The following is a 21,548-nucleotide window of genomic DNA, read 5'->3' on the forward strand; positions in this document are numbered from 1 at the left end:
GGGATAAGATCACATATAGAAACGCGTGCGTGTAAACGAAAATTAATAAGACGTGGGGTCGTATATATAGTCGTATAGTTGATTACCAATAATATTATATTTATAAGGTATGTATACAGAATGGATATAGCAGTATGCGTGTAATACAAGGCGACGACGGTACAGGTGATAATATAATATTATTCGAGTATACGACCGGAGTACCGGTTATGCTGACGTACCTATATATATATATATATATATATATATAGGTAATATATACATATTATTGTAGAGCCTAGCCCACCTATAATATAATATCTATAGCTGTCGAGTATTAAACATTTATACTGGAAACTGTAAAAAACAGCCGTCAACTCGGCCACAGAGTACCTAAGTATATTATACTGCCGCAGTGATTTTTTTGGAAAACATTATTTTTTTATAATAGAAGTATACTTGACTTTTTTTTTGGTACAGACCGCGAACACTATCTAGTATTTAGGTACCTACCGATCGCGTGAGTCCTAAACATTACACTATGTTATACCTACCTACCCGCTGCGGCATCATAATATTATATTATATAAACGACGTTTTATTTTGATGTCTAAACGCGCGCGCGACCGTACCTATACAGTAATTCGTTTCGTTCTCTGGTCGTTTTAATTTTATCATAGTACGAACAAAAACGTTTATGCGCGATATCGCTCGGTAAAAAGTTTTTTTATTTATGTTTTATAGTTTGTATAAAATTATTATCATATATTAACGACTATTTTGGAAATTGAGCCCGCAATGATTATCCTGCTTTTATAATATTATTGTGCCCGTATCCAAATTTCTCTCCATGATCCAAGCTGCAAGTTTTCCTATACTCTCCGTTTGGCGTTTGCTCATAAAAAATAATAATTATTATTAAGAAGAACTAGGTACGATTCCGTTTTCCTCCAAGTAAATTTTTTGTTTCAAATCGCAGTTTATATTTTCTATTTTTTCTATTTATAAATACACTGTTAATATTGAACTATCATAACATCATAATATATATAATATTATTTATAATTTTTGTTGTAGTGAATTTGCAAAAAAAACTACAGTATAGACGTATTATAGTAGTGTATAATACCAGTATATAATAGTATAGATGGTTGTTTTTACAATACGTTTCATGCATGCTAAAATGCATACCAAAATAGACTTGTAGGTCGCCACTTTATTTATTATACATATCTTTACTTGCATATAATTATGGATCAATGGTTATGAATTTGAAAAAAAAATAATTTCCTGAAGGTGTTTGATGGTGAGTTAAGGTTAAGTTAGGTTTATGAGTAAAATTTTTAAATTGCAAATTAAATTATTCAACTTTTATTTAGGTATACTAGCTGTAAAACACGACTTTGCCCGGGAAAAATGAGCAAATTTAAAATACAGCGCTGTATATAGGTGTATCTGGGTTTTAGTGTACCTCAGCTCACAGGAAAATTCGTGTCAATGTACCTAGCTTTATGAAACATTTTGACCAAGATGGGCAACCGCAAGTCGCGGATTAGATTTGGTACTTCGTATATTTTTTAATGTTGTTAGCTTAAAGTTTAAAGCTTAAATTTTAAGCTACCTACCTTCATTACATTTAAACATTTTAAACTTTAAACTATTCTCCAAGCTTTTCGATATTTCTAGACACAATCTTAGAGATTTTCATCAACATCAATCAAGTAGTTTTTGAGAATTTAAGCTACAAAAATACGTTTAGTTTTAAGATATAGTTTTTTTTAATTGAGGCCTTGCAAACATGGAAATTTGATGTATGCTTTTACCTCATCTGCCCGAGTGGTTTCTATGGTTGCAACTATTTATGTACGAAAAAATACTAATTTTTGCACTACTATTATAATCTACAACAAACGGCAACTATTTATGTATAAAAATAGTTACATTTTCATCGTAAATCTCAAAGTCCGTGTTGAAGGACCTCTTTAAAATGCAAATTTTGGAAAACCCTTTCTCAGTGCGGGTGTTTACATTATCAAACAAAACTACTGACCAATTTCATACTCATAGCTTTGGAAGTTCCGGTCAGGCAATGATGAATCGGTCAAGACAAGTTCTTGTATAAACATATATGTATAATGATTGTTGGAAAATAATTTAGGCTCGAATTAAATATTTAAATATACTTTATTCATAAGTTCATAACTAATAAGAAGTCAAAGTTTAATAACAATATTCTCATTTATCTATCCAGTAAACGTACACGATGTTACTGCATTAAATTTGTTTAAAATTGCTATATACAAATTATACAACTAACTACGCACTACGTAGAATTCACAAATATTTCGGGGGTGATGGATCAATACCCCCAACCCCTCTAGTTGGACCACTGGCTGCATCGTTGACGATCTTACTTTGGAAAAGTTTCGTGAATTTTTGTGATATGTTATGCAGTATATTATAGACATTATACATTATATTTATGTGTAACACCTATAAGTAGGTATTTCGTTTACTTATCCAACTTTATACTTCACGTCAGCACCGCATCAATAATATTGTAATAATTACACTAAATTACACTACATTTATATACTAAATTATAATTACTATTTAGTTTGTTTAAGATCACGTAGTAGGATGTGTATAAGTACTTTTGGGCCTTGGTTATAAATAATAATATTAAGTAATATAATAATAAATGATCATTGGATTTTGTCCACATTTTTATTGTGTTTTTGATTACTGGCTGCTGCCTGCTGGTGAACATTATCAGTAAGACAATGTCAGTACCCATCAACCAACATATTAACGCTAGTAATATGACGTTCAGTAATTTTCATAATAATATATATAAATATATACTGTAGGATACTAGGATCCCAAATAACAAATTTTATATTATTGTATTGATAAATAGTAGTTTTGCTCGAAAAATTTTGATGCAGAATTCAATCGTAGTGAAACTCCCTTCGTTATACCTATAATTATTGAGTATATATTATAGCCGTTTTTAGCATTTTATCATGAATGCGTATTATAATATTAAAGTAGACAGAACAACTAAATTGAATGTTAAATTGTAAAAACTGAAATTGTTTTTTTTTCGCATATGTCAAAATTAATATAAATATATATATATAAGTACCAATGCGCTTTTGGTTTAAATTTGTTACACAGTGATTGCGTGTCCTGTACTCGCTATTCTCTGCTGTATATTATACGAATGAGAAGATAATAACCGTTTTTTTATCGTAATGTATAATATAACGTGTAATCGTGATGTTCTCTATATAGACACAGCAGTAGACCGCGCAGATACACCCGACTGTCGACTGCTATTATAATAATATAAACGTATTCGCTGGACCAGCAGCAGATAGTTCTTTTTCCATATTATATTATTATTACTATTATATTTTTATTCCTCGCCCGGTTTCTATTATAATATCATGCCTATGTACCTATATATATTATGTACCTATACAGTTTACACCACATCAGTGTTGTAGTGCACCTACCATGTTATTATTATCATTATTATGACGGCACACACCCACCACCACCGCCGCCTTGGCATTCAAATCTCAACACGTGCGTCACTCTCATATTACAATAATATCGCGTACAGATGTAATAACGTATGGGAAACATTTGTAACGATCATATTTTTTTCCGCCTTATGTATTGTTATTGCACAGCCTCCAGGATATTGTTAAAGTTCACTTCTTGGCCGCGCGAATCTCAGCCGATTTCTTCTTGGCGTCGTTATGTATAATTGTATGCGCGATTTGTCAGACATTCACTATAATATATTGTAATTGTATCATTCCACGTATAACAATAATACATTCTAGGATACAGCTAAGAAATTGTGATGAATTTGATTTTCATCCCTAGAAAATAAACAATTTTTTACAAATCTATATTTTTCCGTTCCTATGAGATTGGTATACATACCTATACATATCATAATATTATACTTACTTAGGGACATTTTATTTTCATCTCACTTTCTTTTGCATATTATAATTAAAAAAAACAACAGATAATCGGATTATTACTTTATGATCTTATTAAATGTATTTATTCACGAATATACTACTCCGCTATTATGTATGTATAATATTATAACGGTTGTGATTATAATAACTAATTAAGTACCTAGTACCTTCCTACCTAAACACCATCACGTGTTGGTGTTAAAATCAGTTTGATGAACTGATGAAGTATGTTGACCCCTCTTAAAATAATATTGTTATGATCTTTGTATATTACGGTATTCGAGTTGATCAACATTAAATAATATTAAATTGCAGTACATAGTGAAGTACAAATACAGCCATAGAACGAGTACATATTATAAGTACCTAGTAAGTATAGTATTCACTCGGGTGCAAGGATATTTAAATCGCCGATGTTTACCTACGGATATTATAATATATGTATGAATAAATCCTGTCTGAAATTTATTTTAGTATTATTATATTTTTAACTATTAGTCATACATATACAATAGTTAATACACATTCACGATTTGTTTTCTTAATAAATATGACAACGTCCATATAATGAGTGATCGATATCATATAGTCAAGACTCAAAGTCCTCTGCGCATAAGTTACTTTGGTTCGTTTTCCGTTTTATACATAGAATACGCAGTATTCTATAAAATATATATTATATATAGACGAAAAATCAAGAAATACTCGTCGAGTTGTTTTTTCTGTAATGATTGAAATGGCTACATGATTTATTGTCGACGGGTGAAAAAAAAATATATAATGTATATATTACGGGGTTGGTGCTGTATATATATAGGTACACTGCAGCGTCTACATGTATATTGTGAGGGTGCCATGAAATGTAGGGCGTGACAGGTCTGGTGACCTAGTTTCATGGATTCCCTGCTGAGGCCCCGTATAAATACAATATACAATTGTATATATATTATATACAGTGCCGGGTGGCGGATCGATGTTGGTAGTTTTTGGCAAAACGATATTGCCGTTTTCCTCTGAGCGCAGAAAATATAATGAACGGTTATACTTAGGTACGATTTAAAAGCTCCTTATTAAGCACGTAGATAGGTATTAAAAATACAATGTATGTATTCTGTATGCCTAATCTATTTTATTAAAATACGAAGATCGAAAGCGATATCCCTTACAAATAACTAGTGTAAAGTATCATTGTCAAAGATTCCAAAACTCAAATAAAGCAATGTAAAACAATTTTTGAGAATACGATGACCAACCAGAGAATTAATAAATAAAATATTTCTCTGTCTATTATTAAATAATTATTAAATGTTGTAATATTTTTATTCTAACATTGTAAAAGCATCGAATATGTAGACACAATTAATCAAACAATAAAAAAACAACAATTTTTTTGTTTACCTTTTAAATAAAACTTTAAGCAATATTATTTTGTTGCGATTTTCAATCCCTGTCAATACTCAATATACCTTTTGTTTACAGATCAACACTTTGCGGCAGCAGACTCGAACACTACACCGGCCAAATCGTTCGTACCGTGTCGTGTGTGTGGCGACAAAGCGTCTGGGTACCATTATGGCGTTACGTCGTGCGAAGGATGCAAGGTATAACAGCTATAATTTTGCATAATATATAAAAATATATTACTTACGTTTATTACAATATAATATTTGATACGATATTTGATAATTTAGTGAGATTACGCGCGTTTTGATTGTGATTTTATTATTATTTATTTATTTAGTCGTTATTGAGTATTTGATAGTTAGGTACACAAGACTCACATTAGAGAGGGAGTTACAGACAAGAATAATAGACTGCACACAATGTGAGTATCGAGACAACAGCTCACAGAAAAAATTCATACCATAACAATGTCCGCGTATTTTTATAGTCCGCGTATTTTGTATAATAACCAAACAACATATATTATAATTACACTGGAGATATGTTTTTCTACTGATAAGAAAAAAAAGTTTACCGTAACGTCTAATTAATTTTTTATGAGCGTTTGAAGTTCAAATATTTTCGACGTTGAATTTGGATATACTTTGGATTTGTCTTAAATCAATTTTCGATTATTTGTTGTAATTTAAAAAAAAAGCGTAGGTACTTGACATGTTTACGGTTTACCTAATTTTTATATAATCATTTTCCATATATATTAACATTTTCAATATATTTTATTTCTTGTTGTGCTATTTATAAACATTTTCAATTTTCAATTTTTTTAGTTTTTTACTAAAAATTTCAATAAAGAATATTACGCTAGCTCGAAAATCTTGAAAATTGAAATACAAAGCTGCTCATAACTCATAAGTTGTTATTAAAGTAATTTAAAATTGTTCATGATACATATGCAAGATTATTTTTAATAAGCATGTGAAGTTCAAATTTTGACAAAATTCGTTAAAATTATGAATATTTGCAAATTATTTCGTAGGCAGTTAAAATTCCTAAAATGATTTATTTATATTGCTAAGGGTTGAACATTTAATATAAGGTTACTCCAAGTAGTTTATTTCAGAACCAATGAATCTATAAAATAAAAAAGCACATTTTTTACAGATAGGTATACCTATATATTCTAAATTCAAATTTGGACATTATTAGATTTTTAAACAAAGAATAACGATTTTGATTATTTTGTTATAATATAAAAATATTATTTCAGGGTACTTGAAAATGTTTAATTATATTATTATATTTTATACACGATGAAATATTCGAATGCAATGTTTTCGCAAAAAAATAATTCAACCAACTGTATTAGGTACTAAAAAAGTAAAATAAATTACTCTAATAGCAGTACATACGTTCATAAAAAATACTTACTAATTACTAATTAATCGAAATACTTACCCTAAGTATATTATTATAAGCTGACGGACCGTCACCACTCAGTATCGTTTATCGTATGCAATGATTTATCATTGAATTCAAATTTAACACATCCGTTACAGTGACCCACTCGATACCTATTGTAGAGCAGAGGAGTACTTACCCACTTATACCTACCTTTTTTAACATGATTTTGGGAATTTAATACTGGATTAGAGAGTATATTATATAGTAATAGTTTATAAAATATTTATGTTTACCTAAACTCAAAATAATAAAATTAAAATTCTTGTATTTGTGTTACTTAAAAATCTGATATTGCTAATATATGTAAATCTTTTCAAAGTTGAACTACTCATTTCCATTAAGAATTCAAATATAGTTGTGCAAGTTTTAAAGTTTTGGCAGGTGGTGGTTATAAACTTATAGTTGGTGGGTCGGTATTTGCGAAAACAACCGTTATGAGACATCCTGTAAATATATACCTAGTTTGTGGAAAAATGAGTTTAAGGTTTTAATTTTTTAAACGTTTACTAGTATACGCGATATTTTCATAAAACGCATTTCAGATTCCAGGAACTCAGCTCAAAACTTTTTTTGATTATATCACTAGTTTTAATTTCACATTAAAAAATTAACTAAAACCAACATATTTATATACTACTACCTTGTGTTGAGGTAAGCTATAACAGATACGAGTACCCAACACTCAGTATATAATATGTATTCTGTAACCTGTCTGGTTTCTCTCTTTTTTTTTTTATAAGTATCACGACAGCATCCCTAACCATTCTAATAAATAGCACGGACGGAGCCCCATGTTTAAATTGATTTTCCGGATACCCAATACCCATACATCTTCCCAATCGGAGACCCAATAGTCAGGGGTATTTTTTTTATTTAAGTAAAACTCGCGTACCTTCTATAAACCATACACGACGTCCCTAGTTGAACTCTAAAATGTAATTTCCATTCCATTTTGTTGGGCTTTAAAAAATAATACTATCAAAGACTTTGAATTTTCAACAATTATTTATTAAAATGCATGCATAAAGATAACATTAAATTTAAAAAAATTTTATTATTTTTGGGTGAATCGTATTTTTGAATATAAAATTAGTTACGATTAACATAAAATAAAAGTAACTACCTAATTGTACTTATTATACTATTTTAAAAATTGGTGTACCTGTTATAAAAGTTTATGTATACAAATGTAGATACTAGAATTAACTAAAACAATTTTTTAAAGTTAGAATTGAACCCTAGTAGTACTAAGTAGTTAAGAATAACATAACATTTATAATTGCACCTATTTATTAATTAAAAACGTTTTTAGAAAATTAAATATTCTATTAATAGTTATTTTAAGCGAGAATAATATGTTTTTGATAAAATATTTTTGTATCACATTCAAAATATTTTTGTATCAGCCTTCAAAAGTTCTTTTTTTTCTAAACTACTGAACACCCGTATTGACCAATATTAACCCGGATTATATTGGTTATTAAAACCCGAACGTTTGTTTGAATTTTTTATTCCGATGCTTGAACACCCGAATACATCCAGCACCCGAACACCCGAGACCTGAATAAATGATTCTGGTGCTAAGCCACGGTCATCTGGAAAGCCAATATGGCAATATCTAACTCCTAATCGTGTAAACATATTTCAATATAATAAAATCGCAACTGATGGTGATTGGGTAAAATAATAATTATATAAGCAGACCGTTCTATGTTTGCCATATAGTCATACGCAGACGTATTATATGCAAATACAGATGTCAGGTTTTTCTACGACTTTTTGAGGATATTATACTATGTTATTATGTACCTACCTATACAGTTTACTGTTTTAACTATAATATACATAGGTACACTGTAGTTTTGTACAGTACACTATTTAATATTATGTGTATTATATATTATGTTATATGTGTATAGTTTCAATATTAAGTGTGAGTAATTAATTTGGCCGGACGGTAGTAATTAATGAGAACTGTTCGGACAGTGAGTTGTCTACACGCGAGCGCTATATACATTTCGTCCGTAGTACTCTGTACCTAATATATTGACAAAGACTTTCGTTTACAATATACTGTACCTATAGGCTACAGCGTTCATATGATATACTTTTACACATTACTCATAGGTAATTATATAATGTTATAGCCATCTAGGTATATGCACCGTTTTAATGTGGAAGCAAATATTGTTGTCTTTCCGCTTTGATGTTCATGTGTATAATATTTCATGTATATATTTTTATTCAATCTACCAAATACGCTGACATGTGTTGGAAAAACTAAATTATAAAGTAGAAAAGAAATTACCCGGATCATTTCGTTTTTTTTTCAGTCCATTATTACGCACGATTGAAAAATTTTATTATAATTATTATTTCACGGTAATAAATACTGTGTCCGTTCGTTGCACAATAGCAAAAAAAAAAATAATAATAAACAATAACGATCATAAATCTGGTTGAAATTATAAAACTTTAAAATTACGTATACTTATTGTTGTTGTTTATTTTCTCGTTTTATTTGCAAGTATATGTATTATGTATTATTATTATATCAGTCATCAGACGTTGTAGATAGAAAAAAAATGTAAACAGGCTGATAATGCGGTACCGTTGGATTATCTGGTTCCTTGACCTTCGACGGGTTTTTTTTTCTGTCATTATAACATTCATATAACGGCAATACATAAGGAAAAATTTTCTTTTCACTATTTCACCAATAAATTGCATACCTCAACGATCCCGATTTTGTTCAACGAAGCGCGGTGCATTGAGATAAATTCAAATATAATAATATTACTTTAAATGATTTGAACAATTTTTGTTGCAGGGGTTCTTCAGACGGAGTATACAAAAACAAATCGAATATCGGTGTCTGAGGGACGGAAAATGTTTGGTGATCAGATTAAACAGAAATCGATGTCAGTACTGCCGATTCAAGAAATGTCTGACGGTTGGCATGTCCAGGGATTGTAAGTACAATTATTTTGTTATCGTGCAATTTTAAAACTAATACGCCGGGTGAATATAATATGCATACTGCATAGGGTTGTATTAGAGAAATAAACATTTAGAAAAATATTGTAAAACTAATTTAAAAATTGCTGAATATATTACTATGTGAACGTACTCGCCGTCAAATTTTAAGAACAAACTATTTATTTTATGTAATATATGATATTTAAAAACAACACTGGTTTTTATCAAGAGTGAAAATGTATCTGCTCTGTAACGTTTTAATGGATTAAATATGTACAGTAATTTTTATGATTTTCTTTTTATCAAATCAAATTGAGTAATCATTTTAAAAGCGTACGTTTTATAATAATCTGCCAAGAGCATAAAAGACAACCGTTTATTCTTGTGGAAAATACACTAAAATGTGCTATTATTTTACAAATGATTTGAATGTATTTTTTCGTTTTTGTACGATGCCGTAGTACGTTGCAGAATAATAATATATGTTTAAAAGCCTGCTTTTATATTATTGTTTATAGTGTTTTAAATAATGTATGTACTTACTTTTTTAAATTCAATAATCATATTTTTTTCTATTTTTGCCGTACCCAACATCCATTCATATTATTAGCACATAATGGCAGTATTGCACCTATTAACAATATTGGTGTTGCAGCCGTTTTTGTTTTCAACCAGCCTATTGTACCAATATCGGACTATATGGTTACTTAATTACGGCCAAAGTAAATCTAAATCATAAAACCGAACAGAACTATGATAACAATAATATGACATCCTTCGCATAATATCATAAACATGATAAAATTGATATGAGCAAGTTTTGAACATATTATTGTCGCAACAAATAATAATAATATAATTTATTATAAAATATTTTGGGGGTGTGACACTTGATCAAGGGGACTCGCGACTATCCCCTCTCCCCTCTCCACACACCAACACACTAAATACATGCTGGCTTAGTGAACACGCCCGCGGTCTATATGGCTGGTTACAAACACTTTTGACACCGGATTCGAGTTCAGTGGCCGAACGTCCACATTCAATACGAATCTACATATTTTAGACATCGCTGCACCGGTCGTCCAAACGGCTCGAAAACACCTACGGCCTCGTATACTATTTATTGCATAGTGTATTATATGCATGCATGCCAAATGTCATGTACCTATACTCATGTGATTCCGGTTACAAAGTGTAATAAATATAGTTAGATATATTATGTAGATTGTAGATACGTATTTATTATTAATTATTAATTTTGAATATAATATATTAATATTTAGTAATATACCAACTGGTATTAGCGTATTATCTGAATCTTAGGAAAAGTTATCAAATATAAAATACGGCACTCAGGGTCCACCAGTTCATGGGCAAGTCGGTTTACTTGATAATGGATTACACGAGGGGGGTCACAACCACCTCTTCCCATATTATGTCTTCCTTCATGAAAATGTATTTCTAGTATTCCTCCACTGGCTCCTCTAGTACCAGTACCTTTTCCATGAAGTGATCTATAAATTAAAAAAAACCACATGACGTTTGGATAAGTTGTTACATGCACAGCCAACTTTTTACAAAACTACCAGTTTTAGTCTTACATATATTTCGCATGTGTGTGTTTTTTGCACTATTCGACCGGTTCGAGTCTAGCGCATATACATATTTTATAATTAAAATCATGACAGTTAACAATTATAAGTAGGTATATTCTCAATTTTGTAATATTAGCAGTATCCGCGGGTAATATAAACACACGTTATAAAAATCCCGGTTTTTTACTGTAATATTATATTTATTTTTATTATTATTATGTGAACATATTGTTAGATATTGTCAGTATGATTATTATAATAATATTATAATGGAAGATATTTATATAGATATACTATATGCATGTAGTATTAAAAACAATAAGCTCCTCGTACATTTCTTTTATCAAATAATATAATAAATTATGAATAGAGCTCTTTTCTTTCTTTGTTTCACTATTGAAAGCCCTATCCTATTTTTTTTTTGGATAAATAATGAAATATTATGTTATTATTATTTTTTTTTTATTTCTTAAACTTATAATATAAACCCGAATTCGAGAAAAAATAATTCTATGTAATATTTTGAAATAGATTATTGGTAATTCAATAGATGGTCATTTTTATTAAATAAAATAAATTTTTATGTTAACCCATAAATGTAAGAGATTGTTTCATCTTTGTTTATTATTATTATATTGTATATTATGCACAATGCTCATGGCTCTCAAATAATAATATTATAATATTATAATTGAATTCCCAGATTTACTACCTATACTATGATTTATATTAATTATTAGAAGACATTTTTACTTTTTACCAATTTTAAAAAGAAATAAATTAAACATACTACATAGTACAAAATGAGCAAATTATATGACCATCACTATCTACTAGAACGTCTTTATACGTAAAACCGTTAAAAATCATTGAATCTCTGATATTTTTCGTATTCTAGCAGATAACGTGCGCCTAGTTATATTTTTATGAGCAAACATATTGACATAATGTTTATCGAGAATATAACCCATTCAGCAATAATTTAAACTTTTATGTTATAATTATTAAAATTAAAATTTTACGGATCGTATCCGATATGTTTATTAATTATAATTTATAACCGATGGTCGAAAGTGCATAAAAACTGCTGCGGGTTCAGAAAAAAACACTATAAAGAAGACAATATAATCTTATAGGTAACTACATAATTATAATCTAAAAATAAGCGTTATTCAAATTTATATTCGTCTTTTAGAAAAACTATATGAGGGGTACGCGTTGAAAATGTAAGTATAATAAATTATATATTTTCAAGTACCTACTTGGTCCACTCCTATGACAACACCACCCTTCACAAAATAAACCACTACTATATTATAAACTCACAGTAATGCATAAAAAAAACATACGAACGCATGCGACAGTAACATATTATTATGACGTATATCTATTGCACTGCGCTGTACCATCATCTCGACATTCTCGGCAATTATTACGTCTTTCGTTTGATCAATCGTATCGGATATACAAGTTCGAGTAGTAAAAGTGTATAATATTATATTATACCTATACCTATACAACTATCGACGACAACGCTGAAAAAGTACACACAAGTAATCGCAAAAGAGAATATCCACAGAAAAGTATATTTACGGAGAATATATAAATATAGTGTACTTATACTATTGTCATTGAAAAACGTTCACATATATTATATTACTCTACAAGCACCTATATATAACACGTCGTCGACATCTCTTTACAGCTATTCAATATCCTTCGTTGTCCGTATTATTATTATTTTATCGCATCATTCGTTCGTTCGTTCCAAAAGAATCTTTTTTCAAAACTTTATCAGCAGTACGAATATCGGGATATGCGTCCATTATTATAATAATACCGCACGTTGTAAATAATTATACATAGGTACAGTGGTGGATTTAAAGGGGGCAGAGGGCCCCCGGCCTAGCATCTTGGTTGATAAGTTGGGCCATTTTTAAGTATTTAAAACTTTAAAAAAAGACAATGCCCCCACCACCAAAAAAAAAATCTAGATCCGCCACTGTATAGGTATATAGTATAATTGATTAAATTTAAATTTTTTTCATTTTAATCAATGATAGTATATTATACTTAATACTTATTAGTTACTAGTTAGTAGTTACTATATGTATTATACTCTTCTGGCAGTCACTCACCGATCGATATAGGAAATAAAATTCACACGTTAGGTTATTTATAGGTCTCTCGTTCCAATTTGTTTCCTCACCAAGGATCGCTGATGCAGTGTTGTTTGCATAATAATACATCATAAATAATTTTATTATTATAACTCATTTAGGTACTCATTAGTATATTGTTATTATCATTAGCATTGTTATGATAATCGTAATCATTATTATTATAAAACGTCACGACCACGAAGACGACATTGTTAATACGCCTGCGCAGAAGCAAACCTACGCAGCTTCGCCAAGCGCTGAATCGAGTGGTACTAATTCAAAACGTAGAACAATATTTTACTAAAGTTGACGGGAACACAATATCATGTTTTAGTGAACGATTTCAAATTTATTATAGATTAGCAAAAGTTAAATATTTCAAATAAATTTATGAAAACATATGAGATTTTTAAATTGATGACCAAAATATGTTTTACAAACTAAAACACCAGACAAGACACAATGAGCTTATAGAAGAGTCGTACGTGATGGGTTTGCTCCCGGGTGACAACCATCGTGACGGAGGGCAAGGCCCGACCGCGACGGGAAGGTTCACAGCGAGTGGACTAGTGCGCGAAGACGATGTGCATGTGCATGTGCTGTAGTCGAGACTATCGAGACTGTTGGTGATCAAAAGTACTGAGCGAGCGAAGACAACCATTGGTGCTTGCGGAATCGGCGGACCGCACCAGAAACACCATGGTCCTGATACTCTCCGTGATTTTCACCCCCAACTCTACCGCTTCTGCGTCTTCCGTTGCCACGCCGAGGAGTCGAAAAAGGACAGAATTCGTGGACCGCACCGCGGTCCTGATATTCTCCCTGGTTTTCGTCCTGGCAACCCGACTCCGGCGTGTCCGCATTCATTGCCACGCCACGGAAACGTTAGAAATGTCCGCGGATCAGGCGATGCTGATGTCCGTGTTCATGGGTCCATCGATCACCCGGCGTGCTTTGCCATTTCCATCGCCGCCGCCGTTACGAGTCAGCTTCGTCGCATTGCTCTGACACCGTCGAGGCGGAATCGTTACCCTTGACGGCACCGCAAGCCGCCGCCGTCGTCTACGCTGGCACATGGACTACATATTATTATTATTATAGTACTTAAGGTTTAATTACTTAGAAAATTACTCTATTGAATCTCGATTTATATAAATTAGCTTAAAATAAAATAATCTGCATAACAATATAATTTCCAATAAAGAACACTGGTTTGTATTTGAAAAAAATATGTTTGATAAATGACAATCCTTGTTAAATGGGGTTAAAAATACATTTACTTGAAAATATGGTGTTGAAGACTTTAAGTATTTGTATACTTAACAATTCTAAAAGTCAGAATTTAAATAAATATTTTATTCAAGGAAAATGGTGGTGTGCATGATTGGTGAATCACTCTGTACCTATAGTAAACAGTATAAACTATAAAGGCGCTTTCCATTACCACACAAACACCACCCGACATCGAACAAAATGGAAATACCTATACCACATACAAAAATGGCACGATATCGCTCAAATCCATCATACATCGTAGCCTATTACCGTATACACTACATACTATTATATACATAGTGTGATATTATGTATATAGTATACTCTGTATAAATACATCTTCCATAACACTTTACACTACCACCCTGCTGGCTGCTAAACAATTTCACGTGAACTGTATAAACTATAAACGGTAAACTCCGAGTGAAGCGTGAACTGGCAATGACAATAATTATTGTTTATATTATTATTAATATGTATTTTTTGAATGATAAAAATATTCCTCATCCAACAATGGCATAGGCAATATCTAGACATCGCCGCACGTTGTGTGTGGTATACGTTCAGGAGAAATCGCAGGGAATCCGTAGAATATTATTATTAATGTTACTAATAGTTGTATTTATTGTAAAAAATCACAATTTATATTATAATCATCGTGTTGTAAAATGTTTAAAACTATTAATAAAAAATTGAACAGGGCTTTGATTTTTTACGCCGTATAAAAATAAAAAATATAAATTTGTGCAAAAAGAAAACACTTTACGACGTCAAACTCACGAAAAATAAATATGTTGCTTGTCAAATTATTTTTAATAAATTATAATTATAATGTCATTCGAGTATAACAATACATTATACATTTAATATAACTTTATGTAGGTCGTATATAGGAATATCTCTAATTTAATAATAAATAAGTATGCAAGTTGGCATGTTGCATAATTCTTAGTACCTACACAAAACAAAATTTCATACTCGTACATTATCTACATAGAAATTAGAAATATATCAATTAATTTATAACTATCAGTTGTTACGTAATTTTAACATAAAAATTTAAAATACGTAAATTTAAATACATCTATACACTGAATATTTCGAAAAGTTTTAACTGAGGCCATTGCAAAATAACATTTTTGAAAAAATTAAATTTTTACAAAGTTGTTTATTGTTATAATTTTTCAAGTTCTTACATTTTTAAATGAAAACATATATTTTTAATTTCATAATTTCATATTCCAAAACAGAATATTTTTCGGAGCACTTCAATATACATAAAAATTGAATTTCAAACCGAAAGTTAATTAGGTAGTCACAAGTATTTAATGTTTAGATGAGCGACTTATCGGACCGACATTTATTATACCACTTACTTATCGTGATGTTTGTGTTTTTTTTCAGCCGTTCGGTACGGAAGAGTGCCGAAGAGGTCTCGTGAACAACTCGAGTCGGAGTCGAAGACGGTGTCGGCCGCCGATTCAATGGCGGCGGCGGCCGTTCAGGTGACCACCACGACGGCGACCACGACGACAGTCTCTGCGAACGCGGCCGCAGCCGTAGCGGCCGCGGTGGCCATAGGGATCGGCGGCAGTGCACCGGTCACGGCTGACCCTATCTTGACCGGCACCGGACCGACCGCAGTGATCGAGACCAACGGCGGCAGCGTGTCCATATCGTACGATGTGATCGCAGCCATATCGCAGGCGCACTTGACCAACTGCGATTACACGGACGAGCTGACCAGGACACTGCTCCGGAAACCCGTGGCATCTCCTGTAATTATTTATTACGATACATAATAATTATTATTCGTGAATTTATGGAAACCGAGAGGGACCAATATATAGGGACTTGTAGACCCTCTCCTTAAAAAAAAAAAAATAATAATAATTAAGTTTAAAGAGTGTCAAATATTTACTTAAAGTACATATTTTCAGTAATTTATTTGCATAAATAATATAGGTACATAAATCATAATACTAAGGTTAAAATTATTTTGAACAATATTTCCTATAAAACCTTTAAATAAGTAACAAAGTTATGTACATTGTACAGTATTGGTAAAAAATACTCTATATAATTAACTATGATGGTTAAAGTTTGAGTATAAGGATTAGGTATATTTTATAAAATTTTATTTAAATGAAAAGTAATAAAGTTTTTTATTTGAATTCTTAGTGTATATTTTGTCGGCCTGAGGCATGAGCTGCAGACCAAACCCGGGTTGGGGATTTTTTCTGCGGGGGAGACAAAGTATAATGTTATAATGTATCAAATCTTACAAATTATCAATGATCATCAAACAAGATTAGTTCCAGAATGATTTGTTATCAAATTCAACGTTTTTTTCCGCAAATTACAGAAAACCAACTCTGAGAGTACAGAAACAATCAGTATCCAATTATTTCTCGACTTTATTGTGGGGCTGTACGAAATTTTTGGAACACCATACGCTCCTAATAGTGAATATACAATTATTATACTTATTGGAAAAAAAATAATAACAAACATCATTATAATTTATAAAGCCAATATAGTTTCGTCGCTTCTGTGGAAATAGTAGCCCTCCCCCTTCCCACCAATATATACCATCTGAAGTTGTTCCGAACAATGAAGTATGAAATATTTTTATCATTAGTTCCGACTTCTTATAATTCCCAGAAATAATGGTTATCCTTAGGATTATAACATACTAGCATAAGTATACGTAATACGTTAATATGGATTATTATTGGAATCTAGACATGTTTTTAAAGACTGGACGACCGCATGTGCGAGAATAATCGCATCTGAGCCATGTTTAACATCGTATAATTTGTTTTTTTCACAAAGAGTCTATGCATTTACGCACTTTTGAATTTTTTTTCGAATTTTTCTGGTTCACATTTTAATTATGCTGTTAATAATATATTTGTATCGCATTGAAACACGCGTATAGATATTAAATTTCAATAATCATCAAAGCGTATATTTGTTTTTAGATTTTTGAAAGCGAAGGACATATTCATTTTGAATTTAAATTGGTCGAATACAAGAAATTAAAATAGTTAATCATATTTTGTCAAACATTTTCTGATGTGTAATCACATCCTATATCATTCCATTTCATTAAATCGAGTCTTAATGCAAGTAGAACATAAGAAATAATTTCACTTGAGTAACGAGTAAAGATTATTAAAATTATATAAAATTAAGTTCGTTATTGTTTACTTTTGTTTATTGAATAGTTTCTTAAGTGTTTTTCAAAATAAAAATATGTGTTTATAAAGGGAAAGTTGTAAAATATAAAATTTAATTTAATGTTTTGCCTACGTGCAATATAGTGATTTATAATTTAAAATAAGCAGAATTCATAAAATGTTGAATTTAGAATTGAAGACAATGATGAGCTCGTTCACTATGAAGGTCACATAACATGATGTGATTATTTTAATTAAAAATCGTGGAACATTATCTTTTTTTCAGTGTCCTCATGTTATATAGTATATGTAATTAAATTAGTGAAGAATTTTTTTGTTGAGATAAAAGGGAAAATATTATACAATATAAAATAAATATAGTCATGATAACTGTTTGCTGCCGCATCGTAAAGGCCTTTAATTAATGCCTTTAATGAAAATAAGTAGAACCTATATTTACGTTGTACAGTTTTAATAATGAATATTCTGTAAACATTATATCTACTATTTAACCGTTCTTATAATAAAATATATCGTTTTTATTAATTTCTTTTCAAACATGAATTATTGTTTTTTTTCGTTTTTTCAATCAAATGTATTGTTAAACGAATATTCTGTTATATTTTACGTAAAAAATTTAATACAATAAAGTAACAGCAAATATTGTAGGTTTATAGTTTTATTATATTATGTGCATGATGGCTGTTGTATGTATTGACTAATTATTTCGTATTTGTTTTGCATGTGAAGCCCGCCCAGGGATGTTCCAGCCCAGAGGTGGCATCATCAACGGCGGATAGCGAGGAACAGCAAAAAATATGGCTGTGGCAACAATTGGCCGCACACATTACGCCCACCGTGCAGAGGGTAGTGGAGTTCGCAAAAAGAGTGCCGGGTAAGAAAATATTATTTTCCTTGAAGTAGTTACCTACCTTACGTGTGTGTCTCATCAAAGATTTTACTAGGCATTCTCATCAAAGTGACTTACAACTGCAACTCTCACTGATTAGGTTCAACACGACTGAAAAGAGATTCAACTTTCATGAAACTTATATTTGCAATCGATTGAAAGCAACTTATGGAGATGATAATACATTAATACATTAATACAACCGTTTCAACCGTTCCAACCTCACCGTACCAACCCTACCAACCGTACTGCAGGCTAATGATCTCAGTCACTGAAGACTTAATCTAATAAAAAAATAAATAATACCTTATATTCCTGAATGCAGAGTCTAAAGAAAGAACAACTGTCAAATGTAATTAATTAACTATCTAAAACAAATTTAATTTTAATTTTTGTCATGGTTGATAAAATATTTTGTGAGTTCTGTCTGTTATACCGTGTATACTGACATATTGTCTCTGTCCATTTAACGGGCACTATATTAAAATAACATCATATGCAATTTTAAAATTGTGGCACCTAAGTCAATATTATTACTTTATCAGAGTTCAAATACCTATAAGCTATCACCAAATTTTAAGTGAAGAAAATTTTCGATATTATAGCATTTACTTTAAGTAAAATAATATCTAAAGAAAAAGTTAATTAGTTATAATTCCCAGTGTTTAAAGTTTGGATTAAGTCCACATGTTCAAAATTTCATTTTTATATTTATGACATTTACTGAAATATATTTTGCTCATAGGAATATGAATTTGAAATTGTGGGTAGGTATGCTGTCATTTAAAAAAGTAAAAACTTAAAATTGCAACAACACAAATATCTAGGTAATGAAAAAAATTGTAATTTAAAAAAAATTTTGTAGGCGGATCTGTAATATTTAAGAAATAACATATAAATACACAGCGTGACCGTTACAGCTTATCATTTTCTATCACCAATTTTAATAATTTAAAATTATCTTCTAAAAATGTTCTAATACTTTCGATAAAATGAGTGTTTACCTTTAAAAAAATATACCTCCTAATTTAATATATAGATATAATAACGATGCTCATAATTACATTGAACTTTTATTTTATACCTCCGAGCTCGTTCCAGCCGGCATACTAATCATACGCCATTTGTGTTTGACTGTTTCGTTTTTAGGTTTCGTAGACCTCAGCCAAGACGATCAGCTGATTCTCATTAAAGTGGGATTTTTCGAACTATGGCTGTGCTACGTGTCCAGGTTGGCCACGGACCTTTCGCTCACCTTCTACGACGGCACGTTCATCACACGACAGCAGCTGGAACTCATTTACGACGTAAGCATTTTAGTTGACATTATAATATTATGTATATCCACTGTCAAGATCGCGGGAAAACCGTCTACTCACCGATGATGCATTTCTGTCTCCCTAGCTGCAAGTATTTCCCCGTATACAATATCTAATTATATACGATATAATATGTGTTAAATATTATTATTTTTTAAGATTATAAACATACTATTATATCATATATGTATGTTTAATCTATGATCTCATCGAATGTCCCATGTATTTTTTCATTGAACAACATTCAAGTATACGTACAAAACAAACTTAATTACAGGTTATATATTTCAAAATACAAAATGATAAATAAAAATCCCTAGATCGTATACTTTTGCTAAATTATATGGGAATTTGTCTGTTGGCATTGACTCCACTCAAATAAAAAATACCATCGTATGAAAATATTTATGTACCAAAAATAAGTTTAACTGGACAAATTCTGGTCTTGAGAAGCTCTCAACCTCTCTTCAAGTAGGTATTTAAAGGTGTTTGAAATATTTTTTGAAGATATTTAAATTCATATTTGAAATACATTTCGAAAGTATTTTTAACAGGTACCTACTTAAACATTCACGGATGTCTCGAACATGTATATTTACATTGAAGCGTAGAGCCTTTGACGATGATGTTGTGTGCACAGTGCACTCATATAATGTTTTCGATTTCATTTTTCAACAAATATATTATATAGATCCATGTAAACGGTAGTATTAAATTTGGTCTATATCTAAATGGAATTGGTGCACCATTTGGGTATAATGACAAACATATTTTTACACAAAATGCATAATATTATTATTTCAATTTTCCGATCGTATCCGTTTTTGTTAAGAGGATGTCAGCGCACTATTCGTTTTCTCTCTCTGGCCCACGTGCAACATGGACAAAATGCATTTACGCAAAATCATTTTTTCTATACGTTTAAGTAATCTTAAAGTAAAGTCACCTATTACAAAAAAGATAGAGAATAATATTTTTGAGGGAATGGCATATCGATTTTATATTTTATTATTATTTGACTTTGTATAAGACTTTCGAAATAAACGAAAAAATGTTGTGAATTTAAATTATGTTTAAATTGTATTGAGACAATATTTAGAAAAATCGATAAGTCATTCCCTCCAAAATATTATTCTCTACCTTTTTTGTAATAGGTGACTTTACTCTAAAATTACTTAAGCACATAGAAAAATTTTTTCGTAAATGCGTTTTGTCTATGTTGCGTGTGAGCCAGAGAGAGAAAACAAATAGGGCGCCGACAGCCTCTTAAGGGGA

At 30.6% G+C, this 21,548-nt stretch overlaps 1 protein-coding gene across 3 annotated transcripts in view; it reads left to right on the forward strand.

Annotated features, from left to right (window-relative positions):
* Positions 1-21,548, forward strand: part of LOC100161053 (ecdysone-induced protein 78C) — a 67,613-nt gene that overhangs the window by 39,607 nt on the left and 6,458 nt on the right. For all 3 annotated transcript variants that reach the window (XM_008184630.3, XM_016804187.2, XM_001952697.5), the window contains 5 exons: positions 5,463-5,584; positions 9,679-9,820; positions 16,267-16,640; positions 18,795-18,939; positions 20,104-20,261. In XM_008184630.3, the coding sequence (XP_008182852.1) occupies positions 5,463-5,584; positions 9,679-9,820; positions 16,267-16,640; positions 18,795-18,939; positions 20,104-20,261 (941 nt within the window). The remainder of the gene's footprint in view (positions 1-5,462; positions 5,585-9,678; positions 9,821-16,266; positions 16,641-18,794; positions 18,940-20,103; positions 20,262-21,548) is intronic.

The sequence above is a fragment of the Acyrthosiphon pisum genome, chromosome A3 (genome assembly GCF_005508785.2).
Source record: "Acyrthosiphon pisum isolate AL4f chromosome A3, pea_aphid_22Mar2018_4r6ur, whole genome shotgun sequence".
Classification (NCBI taxonomy): domain Eukaryota; kingdom Metazoa; phylum Arthropoda; class Insecta; order Hemiptera; family Aphididae; genus Acyrthosiphon; species Acyrthosiphon pisum.